The sequence below is a fragment of the Vanessa atalanta genome, chromosome 13 (genome assembly GCF_905147765.1).
Source record: "Vanessa atalanta chromosome 13, ilVanAtal1.2, whole genome shotgun sequence".
NCBI lineage: Eukaryota > Metazoa > Arthropoda > Insecta > Lepidoptera > Nymphalidae > Vanessa > Vanessa atalanta.
In genome coordinates this window covers 136741-159980 of record NC_061883.1, presented here as the reverse complement: position 1 = coordinate 159980, position 23240 = coordinate 136741, and the positions used below count along the sequence as shown (strand labels likewise).

General features: G+C 34.1%; 1 protein-coding gene across 1 annotated transcript; it reads left to right on the top strand.

Annotated features, from left to right (window-relative positions):
* On the top strand, positions 1-22937 carry LOC125068311. Its single transcript, XM_047677417.1, has 9 exons — positions 1-170; positions 655-817; positions 1120-1305; positions 2030-2189; positions 2964-3125; positions 3284-3360; positions 5671-5778; positions 21430-21504; positions 22839-22937. Exons 1-9 carry the CDS (start codon positions 1-3, stop codon positions 22935-22937), a joined length of 1200 nt encoding a protein of 399 aa, XP_047533373.1.
* The last annotated feature ends 303 nt before the right edge of the window (positions 22938-23240 follow it).

Below are 23240 nucleotides of genomic sequence, written 5' to 3'. Positions count from 1 at the left end.
ATGGTAGCCACACAATTTCATGTAACTCAACTCAGCGGTGTATCGAGCATTACAACAAACTGGGAAATGTTAACGAACCCACCTCCTATGAAGACGAGTCCCGGGCGACCAATTTCCACGACTTTATTGATTCCGCTTTCCCATAAATCCCCGCTTACTGACGTCATAAGGTAATCAATACACGGACTCACCAAACGTATACCTACCATTTTTTTTTTTAAATAAAAACATATTTTTATTTTAAGGCTAGTAAACTATCTGAGTTTCCATGTGCTTAACTCCTGTTTATAATTTATCCCGAGATCTGTTGTGTAGGAAAATGTCATGAAAAGATCAGGATATGTCGAATTTCATTGAAATTCTACCACGTGTCCATATGCACCAAACAGCATTGAAGAAGCTTGGTGGAACAAGCTCCAAACCTTCTTCTCAAGAGGAGCGAACCTTTGCGCAGCATTGGAATATACTCTAGTCTACGCTGGGTATTATGACTCATGTTCCTGAAGTTACACTGGTTCACTTACCATTCAAACCAAACCAAGGGGATAGCAAGCTTTAATTTTTTTACTCAACCCTACTCTCACTGCTGGTATAATACTGTGTTTTAATTTTGTTTCCAATTGGCATTATTTGGATATTGTTTGTCATTTTTAGGTTAACGTCACACGATAAAGAATGCTCAGTGACTACTGTTATAGAACAATATTGTTACCCTCGATATCCTTCGATTACGCCCACATTTATATGGCTCGGGTTGGTCCCTCCCGGTGTAACTGTCACCGCCGAGTTTACCGTACACAATGACACCTATGAAGATGTAAGTGAATTCTTATAGCTCTTATTTTGTACACAACAATTACTTCGTTAAACAAAATTGAAATTAAAGTGACGTATTATGTCAAAAAGAAAGTAAGCAATCAATGTGAATTTACATTTGAATTTTCTACAAAATCATTGAAAATAAAGCTTATTCCTTTTAAACATATCTTTCATCCTAATTTAAGTAACGTGAGTTTATAACGATATAGATATAGTCAGAAAATATAAATATTATTTCTCATTTGTATGTTGTAATTGTAAACTTTCTTTGTGGTAAAATTGGTAAACTTTCTGTGTCAGATTGAATGGATTGCTACATGTTGCCGCTGGTTGGGCGAGCGTGGTGTTGCTGACGCGTGCAGAGACCAACTCCCTTGTGTGACGTGTCACAGTCGCGCTTGTACCTGTTCTTTGTTGACGCCGACACGTGGATCACTACAGCACTCACATCGAGAGCAACTGTTTTATAGCGTCACAGCCCCTGATGTGAGTTTTAAGTAAAATTGATGGAGCATATAGATGGTATCACTTAAGGCCTCGTGACCAATTTCAAATGCAGCGGACATTCTCAAGAATGTCTAGCTGACTGCGCGAGTATGTTAGCAAACATAGGTGCAGAGTGCACCTTCTCTTTCGTGATTAGTAAACGATGATGAATTTCAATCCGAAATTTTAATTTAACCTAATTATCTAAACCGACGAGACAGTGATTAATGTTCGTGCAATACGAGACCTCTCTTTGGCCTGTTGTGTTTTTAATATTCTTTCGAGAACTCAACTATTACTTCGACACTTCGATGGTTTGTATTCGAATCAAAGAGAATTGTTTAGTACTAAAATTCGTGTATCGAGAGCACTCGAATAAATTTTCCATTCTGTTAGTTACGTACCCGTTACGTGGTAAAGAGATGAAAGGATGATATCAAGTCCTTTTTATTTATTATTTATGTATTCTTTATTGCACACCAAAACTTTAGCTACAAAAGTCACATGAAGATATTTCTCCGTCAAGCATTACTTTATATTTTTCAAATCGAAAACTAAATAAGCCCTTCAGGTGCAAGGAACAAAATATCTTAGTTCCCAGGATAGGTGCCGCATTGGTGATATGAACAATGATTAATATTACTTGGCCTCTAGTACCTCAGCGCCTTCAAAGGACAACTTGATTTTTTTTTATATAAATTAGTTTTTTTTTATTTGTAATCAGACAGATGGATGCGTGGCGACCCTTATACAAGTGCGACGCTTCGGCACGCCGGAAGCAGCTCCGGGCGTGGAGGCGCGAGCTTCGTTGATCGCGTACCGAGTGTTGGCACCGCGCCTCGTTTTGCGCGCTTTACCTTGCTATGGGGATAAACGACAAGAATGTAGGTAGTGCGCTGTTATATCACTGATACGATAAATAAATATACTTGTGTTTTTTTATATTAAAGTATGTCATGTCACGTAATAAACATTAATTAATAATAATACTAATTACGTTTTCTACAGCCGTAGGACTAAAAAATCAAAGGTTTTATAATTAATTTAATTAAACTAAACTGACTTTTAAACTACACTAATTTGGGACAGTACCGAACAATGTTAAATTCAGATATTGAATCATTAATATTAATTTATAAGTAATTACGAAAACTATATTCTGCTGATGAGGACTCGTCGATATGTGTCGCATGTGGAACTGGCTCTCTGCATCAGCGATTCTAGCGTCTCATGTAACATACTCGATACAATACTATATTACGACGCTCTCTTATGCCGTCATGCTCCTCTCCAGCGCCACTCTTTACTTCTATAGGCGTGCGCGTTTCGTATTCTTTATTATAAGAATAATTATTATTTTAATGAGAACCAGTGGGTCTCCCGCGAAACTTCGCGTTTATTCAGAAGATTTTTTAGGAATTTCGAAACCTATGGTTTTGATTTAATTTTATTTCGTTGTAAGCTGCAAGACTCTCATCTTCAGTTGGCACAAAAAGATTAATCCTCTTTTAAATGATTTTTTTAATATCAAATAGTATACATTAGTTCAGTTAGATTGTTTATCTGTAAAAAGACGATTTAAAGACCTATTTTTTTAAATTTTCTGCTTGGTTAAGAGTTTTCAAGTTTTTATGCTTATGACTTTTGGGTGCATACAGGTGAAGGATGTGCTTTAGATACTGGGCTGGACAACAGCCCCCGCGGCTCTGCGGTGCTTCGTCCCAGCACAACGCTCACTCTCAGAGACACTTCGTGCTGTCGACTCAGAATCACGAACATTACTCCGCTACCAACGAGTGTCAAGTGGGAGCCAGCTATGGGTAAAATAAATTTCTTATAATGTATTTAAAATTATAAGTTATTCGTATAGTATGATCGTTAAAATAATTGGTATCGTTGATAATATTAGACAGTGATTTTATTGACCTCTGAACAAGAAATGAATAATTATACACATAAATTAAGTTTTTTATTCCAGAACATGAAGAATTTGTAGCAGTAACTTTTGCACCAGAGCAATTTAAAATCAGAGGCCATTCAGAAGTAGATATTATGGTAAGAACGAAAATTCAGTTATGTTTCAGTATATCAGATATATATCAGATACTACAGATATGTTGAAATTTAAAATATCGGATTAATTGCAATAACTTTTTCAATTATCTCACTTTGTCCATTTTTTCAGGAGATATTGAAAAAAAAATTTATTCCTTTTGATTTTCTATAATATTCTCTCGTATGTTTTCCTCTGCTATTTCACTTGGAATTAAAGTTGCAGTATGTATATAACATACTGCTAGACTAAAGGCTGATTGTTTAATTCCTCTTGTAGTGTAGATTTGGAGGTTATTCTATCACGCAGCTCTAATGCGGCTGAGCGTATTATCGCTTGACGCTGTATTTCATTTCACACAGTTTTCCTCACGATGTTTTATTTACGGCACGGGTAGGTAATAAATTATAAACAAAATTTTATAAGCTTCAAGGTGTTCGGCACCACTGAGTTATAATATGTTGGCTCGTGTGGAAAGTAGTTTGAGGTAAATTAAAAAGTAGATACATAAAACAGTATCGATTTACTATCATTATAGCCATGGTTGTTGCTCTCGGCTTAGTCAAGGAACAAAAAATATTTAACATGTACACAAGCATTACTTACAAGTTTTTCAATTTTCCACAACGATACACAAAATGTATTGTCCTTTTACGCGTCGTTATAACTTTTTCAATATCGTTCGAACGACCTCGCTCACGATCTTGGTTCAGATTTATTATTACTCATTTTTATACAACCTATCAGATACAGTTAATGTATTTTTATGAAATATTTTTTGATTAATAACGCTTCGGCCTTTAATAAATTTGACCAAAATTAGAACAGTGACGTTCAACTAAAAGAATTTCGGACACGGCGGGCATTTTGAAAGAGACAGCCCGCGGGAGATATCAATAAAAAATGTAGGTTTTACACGCGATACTAAAAACTAGCCTATCTCATTCTCCAGCTCTAACACTATCTGCAAAAACTGAAGTAGTATAGTGTAGTACTCAGAACTACAATAGTAGTACACGGGGTAGAAAAAGAAACAAATTCTATTCAGTACGAGTCGAGGCATTTTATAATAAATAAGTATTTGATTCCAAAGATATTAAATTAAATTAAATTCGTTATAAAAGTATTTTAAAGGTACAGGTACAGAAACTATTTTAAAGGTGGATACTTTGAACACTAAGCTTCTAAGAAATGAACATCGGGTCTGATACAACTTCCACTAAAATAATATGAATTTATAGAATTAACCTAACTATATAAATAAAATGAAAATAAATATATACTTAATTCCAGGAGGTACTTCTGAGTCATAATTCTCCACTAAAATCGAAGTAATTTTCTCGTAAGCTTCTGCTCTCAGATTCTAAAGTCATATCTACAACATTTGAACTATTACAGTTACATATTTAACTTTACCACATACGAATATACAATATATATTATACACATACACATTATTATGTATATATACACAATATTGTGTATATTCCAGATCTCTTTGAAAAAAAACAGTAAAAGGAGGAGGAAAGGTAACCTAATAACACCTAGTTTCCGATTTCGCAGGGTGAAAACATCCTCCCTGAGGCACGGCATTCGTTTCTATATTAAGATAAGATAATAAAATTCCAAATTTATTTGTAGCTTGGTCTACTTTAAATCCCATGCCCAAAAGAAGAATTACTATTACTCAATAAAATATTATCTTTACTTATATATAAAAAAATTCGAGTGTCCGTTTGTAATATTAAAATAACCGCCTTTTACTAAATGCATAATATGTATGTATACATGGTGCATATACCAAAATAACATTTGTCTATCTGTCTGTTTGTTCTGGCTAATCTCTTGAACGGTTGGACCGATTTTGAGAGCACTTTCACTGGCAGATAGCTGATGTAATAAGGAGTAACTTTTAATTAAATTCAAACGCGCACTAGGTCGTGGGCACAGCTAGTATTAATATTAATAATAAAAAACATGGACTAGTATTCTTTGATTTCCTGGCGGGATGTGATATAAATTTATTTGTTCTCTTTTGACATAAACTCTAATAAAAGTGTTGGAAAGAAGTTAATACCGGGTTGCTGGCTCGGTAGAATCTAGAATCTTTACATTTAATTTTAATATTGTGACATGACGATTCAAAAGTGCTTTTAAAAGAAAATTTCGATTTAGATAAATTTTGATTTTGTATCAATTGTTTTATAAAACATTCAAAGTTCGTTTCCTATCTTGACGTCGGGGAAGAGTTGGAAGACTTTATACTAAAGTTTTCCCATTACTTTAATCCCGTGAATAATTTATGTTAACAGGTCGTATTGGAAGCGAAGAAAGTTTGCCATCGCCGGTTATTCCTTCGCAAGGCCAACGTCGAGCACACGCAGAAACCTTTGTACTTGGTTATCGACGCTGCTGTTTCTGTGAGTACAGCCAACTATTTTTAATCCTTGTAGTAAAACCGATCCAAACTTCGAGAAATGGTAGTTTGTCGCAACGGAACGTATTATTTACATTTACATATGTACGTTCAATCAAACCGTGATAACTGAAACACTTTCAATACAAGTTTCTAGTAATGCTAACTAGTAGTTATAGACCGCACTGCAAAGCGCGCGATTTTGTTTCGCGTTTCTATAACATTTGTAACTTGAATTTAACACAGCATGAATAATTGTATGTCCAACTACTGTCTACAGTACATCCTTAAATTTACCACCTTCGTCTTCATCTACACTTTCCATCAGGTGATATATAAGACAAACGCCTATTCCATTACAACTTTATAAAAAATACTTATATATATATAAATGCCGTTTCCAATTCGAAATATTCTATAACAATCTAATTCGCTTGAAATGTTTCAATTATATTTGGAGGTTGTTTTTTGTTTATTGATATCTTATTTAAATGCCCAGTTTTGAAATATTTACAGTTTGACTATTCGTTAACGCTATTGGTTCGATAACTTTTGAATTAATCTCCGTTCACTTGGCGCATATTGATGAGTTAACTCATCGATCTGCTTATCAAACTTTATTTCGTTTTCTAATTTTTTCAAAAACGGATTTTTGGGTTAAACCCTATACGTTGTTTATATTGTGTTAAAATAATAAAAATAAATGTTACGACCATATTTGTTAGGATTTGAACACATTTGTTATTTTTCGTGGCAGGGTTTTACGCAAGCCCGTCTGGATAGATAACACCTACTCATCATTTCTTTTACACACTCGTGCTCCGCTTTAAAGGAGAGTGATTGAGTAAACCAGTTTAACTACAGGCCCAAGAGGCAATATTAATTTCTACGGCGTCCCCGGCATTGGCGAGTTCTGACGGTGCCAATGTCTATCCGCAGTGGTAACCACTTACCATCAGGTGGCATTTGTACTTTCACCTAACTATGCTTTAAAGAAAACGAAGAGGTTTTGCAAAACTTTATTTTCCCTATTTAAATACGCCGCGACAATAATGGTCACGTGGATTAATATTGTAGTACTGCATTGATCAAGAGTTTTGCACTAGTCTTCGTATCATGCTCTAGTAGATAGCTAAAGTTTTACATATTATGCTACTTGATAGTAGTAGCATTTTATTAGCAATTAGCACAAAATAATAGATTTTTTCGACATTTGGTAAAGAAAAAGCCAAATACGTTCAGTAGTTTGACCAGCTTCGGAGTGATCGAAGGACGTCGTTTGTCTTACACGAGTCGGTCCGAGCAACGAGTCCATTAGTTGATGAATGATCCTTTTCGGATGTTTTTTTCTTTCATTTGCAATTTTTATATTTACTTTACGAATTACTATAAATATATTCACGTGTAATTCATTCACTGGACGCGACGCTAATGACTTGCGTTGTGATTAGGTAACTGTTTACAAAACCATTAATATTATGATTGATATTTAAAATGGTATTTAATAAATGTTATTTAGTTTACCGCATTTTCTATCAAATAGCTATTTTAGTAATTTGACGCTAATTAGCTGGCACAAATCTATTACTACTATGATGCTGATGATATATATTATAAATTATAACCTCCAATAAAACCAAGGAATACTAATAATTCTTCCATGGTTGTACATAGTATAATTTTGTATAAATTTATCACTGATACTAAGCATGAGAATGAGTTTTCATTATTTATCATCCTTATGTATCTTTCTCTGTAAAGGGAGAAGAGGCCGATGATAGCGGTGGGCGTTTATAGTGCTATTTTTAATTTTAATAGAGATTCAAAACTTTTAACCTCATATCTTCAGAATCAATCGCCTATATCTTTAGTGGGGTTTTAATGTCGTTGCTTTAGTGGATATTTGTAACATTTGGAATTAAAACAATAACCAATTGCACGCACGTAGCTCGGTCTGCCGTAACTTGGTGGTAGGGCTTTGTGCAAGCCCGTCTGGTTAGGTACCACCCACTCATCAGATATTCTACCGCCAAATAACAGTACTCTGTATTGTTGTGTTCCGGTTAGAAGGGTGAGTGAGTCAGTGTAATCACAGGCACAAGGGACATAACATCTTAGTTCCCAAGGTTGGTGGCGCATAGGTGACTTAACGAATGGTTAATATTTCTTACAGCGCCTTTGTCTACGGGCGGTAGTGACCACTTACCGTCAGGTGGCCCATCTGCTCGTCCGCCAACCAATGCCATAAAAAAAAGTTTCGGTATCTGATCATCTTAACTAGCTACAATGATAATGCAAAATAAAAACTCGGCTATCGTGCTAATATTAGTACTGATCGCGCGCTTCGAGTTTACCCTACAAAGCATTTCATCTAGTTATTGCAATTTAAACTAAAAACTACCAAAGATTCGGAGGAATTACATCTTGTCCAGAAAAAAAAACCGGTGAATGTCACATAAGCTACATAAGCGTTAATCAAAACAGCAAACCAACACACGAATAGTAAAACAAACAAAAGACCAGAAGGGGATCGATTCATTCACAAGTGACGCCTGTGAACTCACTTTTTTTTTTTTTTTTACTGTTTAGACTGTTTCTCCCAGTAGGACCCTGATTCGTTTACGTCCTCGTTCGCAATTGACAGCTATCAAGTTGCGAGAGCATTAACTTCCTTTAATGTCAAGACCAGCGACTGTGAAATCCGAGATTGATTACAGACTAAATAAACGGTGAATAATAATACAATTTGAAACGAATATTTTAAAACTGCGGTAAATACAGTACACATTCTATGCATAAAATCTTATCTACAAAGAAATACCATTTTGGTTTAGGATTGTATAATAAATTATTATTTTTAGTATTTTAAATTATTACTAAAATATTTATTATATTGCTAAATTTCTGTCTCAGTTGTTTTAACGAAAAATAAATATACTATTGAAATAAGAAGACGAACCACGATGTCGCATTTCTTCGCAGTGGCAGTAGAACGGCTACGCCTTCCGTTTCCGTCGTCATTCTATCTGTTAATGAGGAACATTTTTTTCCGACGGAAGTTTTCTTCTCCATCACATTTTATGTATTTTTAACATTTTTATAACGGTACACGAAGTATAATAATGTTAGCGTCCCGTAGTAAGATAATTGTAAGTATATGTTTTCTCCTTTATTTCCATGCCTTGACTGTCACTAAAACCCAAAAAAAGGTAAACAATACAATAAAAATATGCTTGTATTTAGTCAAAATCAAAAAGTATTTTATTTAAGCGAACTCTTATAAGCATAATAGAAGCGTCATGTTATCATGTTGAATATAAAGCCATATAATAATGTTCCTTTATTTTTTGATATTCGAGTCAACTAGTATTGATACGAACAATACAAAAATTCAAATATTTTAAAACAATACCGTTCGCCTCGCCCGACGCGTGACACACGATGAAAATACTATAATATGTTATCTTAAGATAAACTATCGCTCGCTTTATATTTCAAAAAACGCTACGGTGAATATCATAACCATCAGATATATCTTAAGCTGAAAGTATCGTTGAAGGGTAATTTCAGATATGAGATTATCTGGAAAAGAACTGATCCTACTGAAACAGCTTCAAAAAATTAAAAGATTTAAGTACCAGTTAGTTGGTCAATAGTAACGTATGTCGATTGTCGAAGAACCGTCGTAACAGATGAGTCCTATACTGAAGACTATCTCTAGATTAATAGAACAACATTTAAGGACAATTATTATTATTTTATCCCCGAACAATATCACAAGTATCTAGACACGCGGTAGCGTGTCAGCCAAGTTCTAGTAACAGAACTGGCTAGTAGCACCGTGTGTAATATTACACGAACCATTTGGAGCCACTTTTGACCTCCTCATAACTCAAAAACTATTTGACATAGATGTGTCAAATTTGGCTCATATATTGAGACTCGCGAGATACATATGTTTTCCAAATTTCATAAACGCATCTCAAATGGTTATTTAGATATTAACGTCTAAAAATCGTCATTTTTATCACTGACTGACCTATAGATCAAAACTATATCCTACTTCCAGGTGACCTAGAAAGTTCAAATTTGGCATGCAGGTAGATAATTAGGCCAATATAAAGGAAAAAATCTGAAACTGGTAATTTTTTATCATTTTATTATAATTTTTCATTTTATTGGGTCTATAGGAAGACTTATATACTTAGTTCCTGTAATAACTGTAATAATAAAAAAATTATGTAAGAACCAGCAATCAAAACTTATGACAGCCGGTCTTCATGTGGATTTAAAGGTCTTCACGTGAATATATAACAAGTTGAATACTACCCTTAAGTTTTTTAAATCCAAATATTTCCGTTTTAGTACTTATGAGTATAGCCGACTTTCGTATTTATTACGTTATTAACTAGCATTTAGCGCACATCAATGGTGCCAAATAATTATACTTAAAAAAATAATAATAATAGGCATTTCGGTACACGGCGCGCGACGCGACGCCGGAGCAGCGGGTTAGGAGCGTTGCGATTAAACCTTACCGCGGACGTGTCTGAGCGAGTGGCAACCGCGCTCATAAGAATTATTTCAACACCTTCCGATGGAAACTGCCTAGTCTATTCGACTGCATATTTTTTGTTTGAGTATACTAGTATACAACAATAAAATAGGTTTCGTGAGATTGTAGTAGAGTATGTATATCGTAACTGGAATGATTTAAGTTTGTACTCTAGCGCTACAAACGGGGATCCTTATTGCTTGGAAGAACAGTATCGAGCAAGCATGCTGATGTCAGCAAAGGACTGATGAATGGGTCCAATGGAAAAATAGAGAAGGTACATTGGGGACGTCGATAACAGCAATAGCGCACGTAAAATAACAATTCAATTTAAACATAATTTAATTTGCGAACTAGAAGTCAAAACCAAGTTACAGATATTAAGTAATGTACATATATGTTCAAAGGAATAATTCTCTATTTGCTTAGCATATTCTACTATTATACACAAATTACAAGGCCTTCGCCTTGACGGTGCTCTTTTCGACATAGGCTCCTCTATATTAAGTAAAGAGCAGGCTTACGTTGGCCTCTCTAGAGTTAAAACCTTAGATGGAGTACATCTTATCAATTTAGGTCCAATTCAAATCAAGACACAAGAGAGCTCTATTGTAGAGTACAACCGTCTGCGTCACGTTATACCACCCCTACTTGGCCAAATTAAGTATAAACAGAAAACGCGTAAAAAAAAATCCGGACACTGAATGGACAATTCACTCGAACATTTCAGAGGTACCTACAAGAAAAATAAGAACGTATCAAAAAAAAACAATTATACCCCGTAAACGTAGGAAAATAGAATAGCTTAACAAAAACCATTTGGTATTAATTTTGTTATTAATAAGTACCTATTAATAATTTATATACAAAAAGTAGTGATATCCCATCAAAAACATAAATGTAAAAATGAGAGCCAAGTTAAATATTATGATATATACCTTGGTTGTTGACTTCAACGACAAAAGAAGTGAGATCTAAATTTTTGCCAAGTTAAATAGCCCTTCTGAAATTTATTTATAACTACATAAAATAGCATTTCTTCTTATAACTTGGGATAATATATTGTTGCCTAAGGTCTGACTTGGCTAGTTCTTATATGTTTATAAACACTACTTGTAGTTTGTGTTTAAAATAACAAATTATAACTCAGAACATCTAAGAAGAATGGAGGACAGCTCAGTATTGCTTAGTTAGTATATACGTACATTAAGAGCTGCGATGGTCCAGTCACTAGAAAACAGGAATCTTAACCAGATATTGCGAGTTCATATATAGACAAGTACCATTGAATATTTGCGTGCTTAATTTGTGTTTATAATTCATTTATAAAGGCTTAGAACTTACGAAGGCTATAATATCATTCTTATATGAGAACTAGCCAAGTCAGACCTTAGGCAACAATATATTATCCCAAGTTATAAGAAGAAATGCTATTTTATGTAGTTATAAATAAATTTCAGAAGGGCTATTTAACTTGGCAAAAATTTAGATCTCACTTCTTTTGTCGTTGAAGTCAACAACCAAGGTATATATCATAATATTTAACTTGGCTCTCATTTTTACATTTATGTTTTTGATGGGATAATATTTATACATAAAGATAATAACTTAAATATTTATACAATAAAATTAATTTGAGTAACAAAAGTAATACATTACTTAACAGAAACAAATGTTCTTCTGAAACGATTTAATGGTTTTAAAAATTAAATAAATCTCACGATATCTTGAGATAGTTTATTATTGTATCTGAACCTCATCGTGTGTAGCGCTTCATTGTTGTTCAGGCATAAGTTCTCGGACAGTTCAGCAACAATGAATACACAGCGTACACGGAGACCGAGTATTGATTCTACACATTGTTTTTAGTCTAGCTCACCCGAGTCGCCGCCACCGCTGCTACGATATTGTTTAACTTTCATTTCGATCTAGAGAAAGTTACTGTTTATCTTCCATGCTCCGGTAACAATAGCCAATTGTTTGAATATAATGGGGTAGGAGTATTTTACTGCTAACCCCTTATATTCAAACAATTGAAATGTTCGAATTCATTTTTTATTATGCATTTTGTGCCATACAGGGTCCTCATCTGGGTCCCATACTATTCATATTCGTCATTAATGTGTCACACGTAATGATTGTTCAATTTTTGCTAATGACCTAAACGCGTATCATGGTCCTTAGGATGTCTTACTGCTTCAATAGTGCTATAATAACTTTGCAATGACAAACATATCATTTCCTTAATTTAATGATTTTAAAAATTGTAAAAAATACATATAATACAAAAGTCCCTAAAGCGTTAAACGAAAATTTTAAGACTTTTTATAGCTTCAAAGAAAAATTTAAATAGAAACACTGAAAATAATAGACGCTTGTACAATGTTATATCAGTCGTACGGTAGGGACACGAATGACAGGCAGTAACTGTTACAAATATCGATTATAAAAAATCATTATTAAGGTATTGTTACAAACGGAGGGTCCTTTTGGTCTTGGTCTCTTTGGCTAGTCGTTGGGGTCTCTTCAGCTGGTGTAACTCTCTTTAGAAAAATAAGGTAAAAAAAATTGAATTCTAATTTGAATTAGGCATTTCATCGTCTGTTATATATATTATATTTTCTGTTTCCCATCACTAGCCCGTCCTTCAAAAAGATCAAGCTAACTTGAACAGGGTATAGTACATATAATGTTGCACGTTTAATAATTTTTAAATAATAAATTTTATAAAAGCGTTAGTTTATAAATTATTTTATATTTTGACAAAAAATAATCCGCAAAATTATTTGACACCAAATTTTTAATACCTGCTTTGGCGATCCATGAAAATGCCAATGAAGTCTGGAATTGTAATATTGCTGAACAAAGCCATCTCTTAAAAATTAAATAGAGGATAAGTATGTGGCTTTTGTTAACAGTAATTATTTATTCTAACGAACTCCTAACCATCTCATTTAATTATTTTCTCTTTGATAAATTGTCTTTTAAATGCTCACATTCTAAATATTAAAGGCACGAATGTTAAAGTACTTTATAAAGTAATCAGATTTAAGTTCAGCAAAGAAGCTACGAGTCAAACACCTTTAAAGTGCACTCAACACTTTTCCAATGGAGGTGTGCAAAAATAAAACTGAATAATTAATGAGATACGACCTCTAATGGATGTCATATAAAACGTTCTAGTAGTAATGCGACTTACTGATAATTCATTTTCCTAGTGAATAGAGAGACGAGACGATAATCGTTTATATGAAGCTACCTATTTTATATAGGGTTGTCAAACGATATACATATATTACGGTTTTATTAAATTAATAACTTTGATGATCTGAATACTGAAAAACAATGAATAATATAATACTGAACGAGTTCAAGTTTGCAATTCGTCTATCGAAAAATAAATATATTTACTGGGTATGGAATGTAGGTTAATCGTATCTGTATGTCGAAAAGTGAAGTCCAGTTGAATTTAACAGATTCAAAAATTGATTTATATTAAAAATTGTTAATTATTTGACAAACAAAATACGTCTATAAACCCGAATTCGCCTCCCTCCACGTTCAATTCTTTTTCGTTTTATATAATCAACTTAACAAATATAATCTCATTTGTATATTTTCCTGTCTTTACTTTTAGTCGTCTCACACACACTAAGACATTTTTTGAACACGAGAGTCACTCACTCATACATACAATATACGCCGATAATAATTTAACGTGAAAGGAGCACCTTCGTGATTGAATTGATCAATAACAACGATAATTTCAATCTAAGTGATCATCATTATCCTGCCGTTATCCCAATTTCACTTGTGGTCGGTGCAGCATGTCATCTTCTTCCATACTTCTCTGTCGGACGTCATTTCACAAGTAACATTCTTTCTAACCATATCGTCTTTCACACAATTCATCCCCTACCTTTATATCCATCCACATACATTCTCAAATCCTTTCTCACAACATGGTCCTCATTCCTCCGCATAACATGCCCATACCAAGACAACCGGTTTCCAGATAGCTTCTCGGTTACCGGTGTCACTTTCAATTTTCCTCTTATGTACTCATTCCTTACTCTATCCACCACACATTCCTCCCAGCATTCTCATCTCATCACATGCAAGTGTCATTTAGTCATCCTAGAACAGCCGGTCTGACCATGGTCTTATAGATCTCCCCTTAAGTTTAAGAGGAATATGGGAACGCGAATTTCAATCAAAGTGATCTAAAAACTATTCTTTATAACTATCGATCTTACGGTGAATATCTGCTAAGAGAGCGTTTTTTTTTGGCAACCCTTAGTTAGGTGTTAAAGGAGCACGTATCGCGTTTGCGGATAGTAATGATGTCGTCTCCGGTCCCTGTGTTGAATTACAAATTAATTCGTTTCGTTTGCTTTCCGCCCAGTCTAATGCGATGTGATTTAATCCAATTGCGATGAAGTTGAAATGTCAATATTATGTGGTTTGCTCGTGCTTGACAAATGGACACAAATTTTTATTTTTTTATTAATATTTATATAATTATTTTGTTACTTAAGAAAAGTTAGGTTAGTGTCGAATACTGAATATTAAAAATAATCTGTAAAGCTTTACTTTAAATCTTCGTATAATTTTGCATTCGATTTGGCGATACACAATAACACACTTATTACTATAAATAAGTGTTTATACTAATAGTAGTTTTTATACCTTCTACTTTATTTTCGCCACTAGATGACTTACAATACTTCAACTTAAACTAGTTTAGTTGGTCTCACGGCGGTAATCGTATGAGACGGTCGTGTCATTAGCTAATTACTTGCGCGAGGAAGTTAAAAACAATACCGGGCCGGCGGACGCATATTGTGCGACCCGTCCGGTCCTTATCAGTTTTACCTGCAGTGTGGACGGTTCACGCGGGAAGGAACCATTAATAAAATGAGTGAATCTGAGTCAATTCAAAAAACACCTGAATCCAGATTCTCTTGTCCCAGTGGAATGGTGGATGAAATACACAATATGTGTGATGAGTCGGTAGACGAAGAGTTAATGTTAAATCAGGAGATATTGCAAAATTCGACTTTAAAGATTGATGAAATAAAGGATATTGAATTTGAGGGAGTGAGAAATAAGAGGGAGCGGGAAGAAGATATGGAAGATTTAAATACGAATGAGTTTGAAACAGTAAGGAGTCAAAAAGAAAAGAAGCGTCTTAAAATACAAGAAGAAGTGGATATTTACATTTTTTGCAAGGAAAAAATACATAAACAGTTTGCTTTAGCTAGGTTGTTTAAAGAAGAAGGAATTATTGGAATAAATAAAATTAAATATTTAAGTCCATATAAAATCAGAGTAACTGCAAAAGATGAAACAGTAGCGAACAAAATATTAAATTGTAAAAGATTTCATGATATGGATTGGCGCTGTCAGCGCGTTTTTGATATTAACGTGTCTTATGGAGTAATAAAGGGGGTGGATTTGGAACTTGAGAATGAGGATATTTTCAAAAGTATAACATGTCCAGAACCAAGTATTATGGTGTCTGCTAAATGGCTGCAAAAACGTGATGTGGATGGGAAGTGGATACCCTGTGATGTTGCGAGGCTAGCATTTAAGGGTACAGTTGTGCCATCGCACGTATTTGTGGATCAACTTAAGATTTCGGTAGAACCATATATTTTCCCAGTCTCTCAATGCTCACGATGTTGGAAGTTGGGTCATACATCTCGCTTTTGCTCCTCTAAGAATATAGTTTGTCCAAAATGCACTGGCCCTCATGAAAATTGTAGTATTAAAGAATTTAAATGTGTTAATTGTTCCCAAAACCATATGTCTTTAGAAAAAATGAAATGCCCAGTATTTGCAAAAGAAAAAAGATTACGGGAATTAATGTCAGAATTTAGGTGTACTTATAGAAAAGCTTTGTCAATGTATGTTTCTCCAGAAAATGAATCCCAACAAGCAAGGAAGACTGAAACAGTGATGCCGAAAGCCACACTTTCAAGTTCTTGGCCTTTAGAAATACATGTACAAACAGTAGAAAAAGTTAAAGAAGAAGTAATCAATAACAGTGATGATATATATAAAGAGAAGAAAGAAAAGAATAACTCAAAAGATAAGAAATCTAAAAAAAATGCAAGAAGTCAAAATGACATAGACGAGTGTTGGTGGTCTTCAAACTCAGAGTCAGAACAGTATCGGGAGACTTACGTTACTGAGGAGAAGAGAAAGTGTAAGCGTAATACTAAAATGAGCAAGGATCGTGAGGTGACTTTTAGCGAATTATTAGAAAGACTGAAAGCGGTTGTTTTTAAGCGAGGTTTTAATTTTAAGGATAAAGTTGGGCATGTTATTAAATTATGTGTAGAATGGTTAGTATTGGTAGTTTTTGAAAATTTAAGTGATTGGCCATTTTTGAAGACATTATTTGAATATTTCAGTAACATATAATCATTTCAATAATTCAGTTACAAGAGTAAGAATAGCACAATGGAACGCGCAAAGTTTAAGACCTAAGTTAATAGCTTTCGAAAATTTTCTACTACAAGATAGGATCCATATTGCTGTCCTTAGTGAAACTTGGTTGGAAATAGGGAGTTTTTTAAAAATTTCTAATTATAATATTTATAGACAAGATCGTAATGACGGATATGGAGGTGTTGCTGTAGTACTGCATAAAACCATCCAAGCGCACATCGGTAACATAACAGACCTCGACTTGGGTGGAAGTAATGACGGTATTGAGATTTTACATATAAAAATATTAAATTGCGATGCGATTGAAAACATTATTTCTGTTTACTGTCCGCCATTGGCTCGTACTTGTTCACATAATTGGATAAAATTATTTTCATTGTTCACTAAGAAAACTATTATTATGGGTGATTTTAATGGGCATCATTCTAATTGGTCTAATAAAAACGATAACAGAGGGATGAAAATTTTTGATGCCCTTCTAGATAGTGCTTTCGTTTCGTTAAATGACGGAAAATCCACGCGATTAAAGTTAGTTGGCGGAATATTGCAACAATCATCACCGGATATTACCTTTGTGTCCAGAGATATTGCGCTCAAATTTAAGAGGGATGTGACGAATGAAACATTAGGCAGTGACCATAGAATAATAGTTTTATCTAGTTTTTTAACCAAAAGCAAACCTCCAATTTCTAATAGAAACTTTAAAAAAGCGGACTGGGTATCTTATACCAAATTGTTGAATAATTTGTTTTCTAATTTTCCCGAAGAAAATAATTTACAATTTGCTTATAATATATTCGTCGATTATTTAAACATTGCGGCCGATTTACATATTCCTTATCTTAAAATAAATCAAAATCCTTGCGGTTTTGTCCCCAAATCTTATTGGTCTTCAGATTTATCAAAAATTGTAGCGGAACGTCGACTTGCACTAGCAAATTTTCGAAGAAATCCTACTCCAACAAATTTCGACATATTAAAAACAAAAATTGGCGAGGCACAAAATCGTATACGAAAAGCTAGTTCTAAAGATAGACAAAGTTATTGGTCCGCGGTGGATCACACAGTTACGGCGGGCGATATGTGGAATAAAATGAAATGGACTAAAGGATATAGAGAGCCAAAGAGTCAGATTCCGAAACAATTAGCATATGAATTATTATTATGTCTTACACCTGATTACGTCTCCCCGCAACCACCCGTATTTTCCTCGTCCGAATCAGTTATTAGCGTGCCTTTCACCATGTCTGAGTTAATGCAAGTTCTAAAACAAACTAAAGATACATCTCCCGGTTATGATGCGATACCGTACTGTATGCTGAGACATTTACCTTATAACGGAAAAAAGTACTATTAGATCTATTTAATAGGTTTTTTGCAATCGGCTTTGTTCCAAATCAATGGAGAGATATTAATATCGTGGGTATACCCAAGCCCGGTCGAGAGGTTGGTTCTGTGTCGTCTTTGCGTCCGATATCAATGATGTCGTGCATTTGCAAGCTATTTCATAACATTATTAACAGACGTTTGGAATGGTTTTGTGAACAAAGAGAACTTTTTTCAAATTACACTACGGGTTTTAGAAAAGGACATTCAACTTATGAAAATTTGGCTTCATTAGTGACAAACATACAAATAGGTTTTTCTGATAAAAAATGTACAGTGGGATGTTTTCTAGATATAGACAATGCATATAACAATGTTGATATTTTAACGTTGCTTAAAATTATTAATGATTTAGGGATTGGATTTAAATTTTGTAGATATTTTTGGAATTTTCTTATAGACAGACGACTTAGGTTACAAGTAAATGACAGTTATTTGTGTCGTTCTACGGGCCGCGGTTTGGCGCAAGGAGATCCAATTTCGCCAATTCTTTTTAATTTAGCAACTTTACACATTTCTAGGCAAGTTGATAGTGTGTTTATGTCCCAGTATGCAGACGACTTTGTTCTGTATGCTATCTGTTCAAGTATAGAGATATGTAGATATAACTTACAAATTGCGTTAAATGTTCTTACACGGTTGTTTTTGGAATTGGGTTTAGAAATATCTCCCACTAAGAGTAAAGTTTGTATTTTTAAAAGAGGATATAAGCGGGATATTATATTTCTTACTTTGGGAAATGAACGTATTCAGGTAGTGAACCACGTTAAATATTTAGGAATGTGGTTGGATAGGTCGCTGAATTGGTCTAAACATATAAATGAAACTAAAGAAAAAGCTTCAAAATTTTTGAACATCCTTAAAGTTTTAACAGGGTCTGGATGGGGTGTACATCCTTGCCATTTAAGACGTTTATATATGGCCGTTGTGAGGAGTAGACTAGAATATGCTAGTTTTCTTTACGATACCAGCAGTAAAACTCATTTAAACAAATTAGATGTTATACAAAATCAATGTATGCGAATTATCGGTGGTTTTATCAGATCTACAGCTATCAATGTGATGGAATCGGAACTAAACTTACCCCCTCTAAGTGTACGTCGAAAATATTTGGCGGGAAAATTTTTATTAAAGTGTAAATCGTTAAACAGTCAAGATATTTGTTCTTTGTTAGACAGCTTAGAAGAACGGATTAATAATAATTTTTGGAGACATAAAAAGAAACCTCTGCTTCTTCAGTTACATGAAATTTTACGAAATAAACCTATTTTTAAAAGTAAAAAATTAGAAATGTTTTCTCTTTCAACTTGGGTCAGCAATATGGATCTTGGATCAGCTGTCCAGTCAAATATTGATTATGTCACCAGAGCAAAGTGTCATTATAATCCGATTTCATTAGGTGTTTTGTGTAATCGGTTCATACAGGATCGTTATGATAATTTTTATAAAATTTTTACCGATGGTTCGAAAGACCATTCATGTGTAGGTGCTGCCTTTTATGATGTTCAGAACGACAGTAAAGTTTGTCTTAAAATGTCACCAACCATTTCAATTATGCGAGCGGAATTGATAGCTATAGCAGAGGCTTTGTCTTATGTTGGAGATATTAAAGGTCAAAACATTGTAATTCTGTCGGATTCTAAAAGCGCTGTACAACATGTGGCTCGGTGTGCCTCGACTGTTCGATGCCTTCCGATAGCCTATTCAATCATGCAATCCATGTATGAATTAATGAATCATAATAAAAATGTAATATTGCAGTGGATACCTTCGCATACCGGCATTCCAGGAAACGAAAAGGTCGATATTTTGGCCCGAAATACTACGATAGAAGGCGAAGATTTACATTGTGTGCCATATTTTTCAGAGTTGCTTGGCTGGTTGAAAGATTTGTGTTGGAAGCAATGGAAAGAGCATTTTGATGAAAGAGCCTTAAGCAAAGGAATATGGTACAATACCATCCAGCCTAATTTGTCACGTGGACCTTGGTTTGCCGATAGTCGTATAAGTAGGGAGAATATTATCATAGCCCATAGGCTCCGATCTGGTCATATTCCACTGAACAGCTTTGGTTTTCTTTTGAAAAAAGTCAACTCTCCATTGTGCTCAGTATGTAACCGCTTAGAAGACGTGTACCATGTGTTAGTGGAGTGTGTGCGTATCGAAGCCGAACGTAAACAATTTTTTTTGCATTATCCACAATACAATGTAAACAATGTGGGGATATTTAATAGTATCCTGGCCACACCTACCTCCAGAGAGGCTAGGCATTTATATAAATTAGTTAAGATTTATTTAGATAGAAGAGGTTGATGTAGTTTGGAACGATGGGGGTGACATGGTCATTATTGACAAAACCCTCTTATAAATAAAGGTTAAAAAAAAAAAAAAACTAGTTTAGTTAAGTTTAGCTGATATTAAACATTTGAGAATAGTAACACACAAAACTCTATCACTTTTTATGTTCCGTCAGTAATTGGACTACAAGACGTCAATTAGCTGTGCTCTGGTTTGTGGTTTGTGCAGTAAACGAGTCAATTAGTTGAAGTTATAGTAATTAAAGGTACAACGAAATAACATCTGAGATGGGGTTGAGCGTCATCAACGAAATAATTAGTGTTTCAAATTTCTCGCATTTCAGCGTATACGATTACAAGTCCCACCTTCAGGTGGTCTAAATAACTTGTATCAAAGTCAAAGTAAAAATTTTAATTCAATATTGCTTATTGGTAGTCAAAACCATTACGCAAATTAATACCTCGGACCTGAGAAGAACCGGTGAAAGAAACTCAGCGGGATATATGTTATATATATGTTCATTTTTACAATTTTGTTTTCATACAATAACAATAAATATATTTTCGTTATTTGAAACAGCCCGGAGGCGATCTTCTCATTCCCGAGACGTGTGATAAGCTAAGCAGTCATTATTTTTGTAATATCCTTTAGCAAATAGTTTAACGATTCTTTAAAATTTTATAATTGAATATTTTTAAACGTTTTCTGGGTTCCAGTTGTACAAACATTGCCCCACAAAAGAGTTACAAACCCTTTGTAATCGGGTACTTGAAATAACAAGTTTATGTTTGTTGCTAGTATTAATCGTATGTATGTCACAATTTCCAGAAAAATCATTTTTTTCCTTTGTACATAGATAACATTATCAGAAACAAATCGAGAATCGAGTCAATATTTTTATTTCTTTATATTTACATTTTCACGATAATATATTGAATTAAATTTCCTTCTATTAAACAGGGTGTGGAAGGTGTGGTGGAGTTTCCGATAGGAGATAAAGAAACGCTCTCTTTTCCTAAAATCAAGCTGACACAGGTGAGGACACGGAACACGTTATTAAAAGTCTTATATAGTATAACAGGACCGATACAATCAAGTTGTTTCAACGCGGGAATGTTACCCGGAGATGGAAGGTTCCTACGCTCGCCAGCTTCACCGAGATTGTACATATGTACTTCACTTATATTTTTTTAGAAAGAGTTTAATTGCTTGATCTACAGCTCAACGCGCTTATAGCGAGTAACAGCGTAAACGATACCTAGTGCATAAACTAAGATTCAAAATTGTATTTTTTTAAAGTAAAGGCTAATTTCAATTGGTGGTTCAATTTGTTGATTCGACCTTGGGGTTTGAAGCCTTACAACCTAGCCACTAGACAAGCGAAACAATGAATACTGTGTTATAATACGACGTATATTAGGTATAATGGCTTATTATTAAAGAGCACTAAGGGTGGAATAATGGGGCATGCAACGAATATCTAACGATACATTGACATCCATACCATCACGAACAATGCAATGTTGACCTAGAAATCTAAATGTGAATACACCCTTTAAACTTTGTATACATAGTTTTAATGATGATTCATTTGTATCGCACAGTGACGATATTTAAACGTGGAGTCTCGGAGTGGGACTCGGATACAGTATTATCTTATTCCGAATTCCTGAAACATCGAGTGTTGGCTAATTGAAAATAACATGCATGCATTTCAAATCAGCAACTACATTAATGACGCGAATAATTAAAACGATGAGATGATGATATGATGAGATAGTTTAAAGAAAAATAAAATCCTATTAGGATTCATTGAACACAAACAGATCACTATTAAAAATCAATCAGTCAAAATTATATACCAAGAAAAAGAAATATATTTAACTCAATCACAAACATATTTTAATGAAGAATAATTGCCTATATCTTGTGCTAGGAGTAGGGACGACAAGAGCCCGATTCATCAGGATAGAACCTGCGACCTTTTCATCGTTAGGCAGGCTGGTAAACACACTATAAGGACTAAAGCAACTCCATGTTTTTATTTTGACGTTATTATCATGTATCGTAGATTTAACTTAATTGAAATTTGTAATTTGGCCGCATCCATTATATTTGAATACAGTTATATCGGTTTGAAAATAAGTATCGGGAACATCTGGCGCATTTAACTAAGACTTTAATTAACAGAACGTAATAGGACGTATAATAAAGCGGTTATTGTAAATATTATTTCATTCATTCATTCTATCAATCAGACACTTAACTCTGTTATGGTAGTTGGTGATTTGATCCTAGTATGGTATTTTAAGAATGTGTCTACTGTTATTAAATCTTATGAAGCCTACGTAACAACACTTTTTTTTCAGAGAAATAATTTTAAACAAGCTGTAGCGACACAGGAGCCGAAATCTTCTGAAGAAATATTCAGCGACTATGATCGTAAACGAGAAGAAATAAGAGGTTAGATATAACCACTTAACTGTTTCCCAAAACAAAACTAAACGTTGAATTGAAATTAAGTTAGTAAAAAAGTAAATGACGAATAAAGTTTTGATACAACATTTACTTGGAAATGTCAAAATCGATATCACTTAGTCTAGTAGCTTTGTAGAAACCGGTTTTAACCGGTACAAAGCCCAAGTGCCAATCAGTCGCCAATTATTCTACTGCCAGACAGTCATATTTGTAGCGCTGCGTTTTGGTTTAACAGGTGAGTGAGCCAGTAGATTTGATATACTAATAGAAATAATTGGGATAGTAAGTAAATA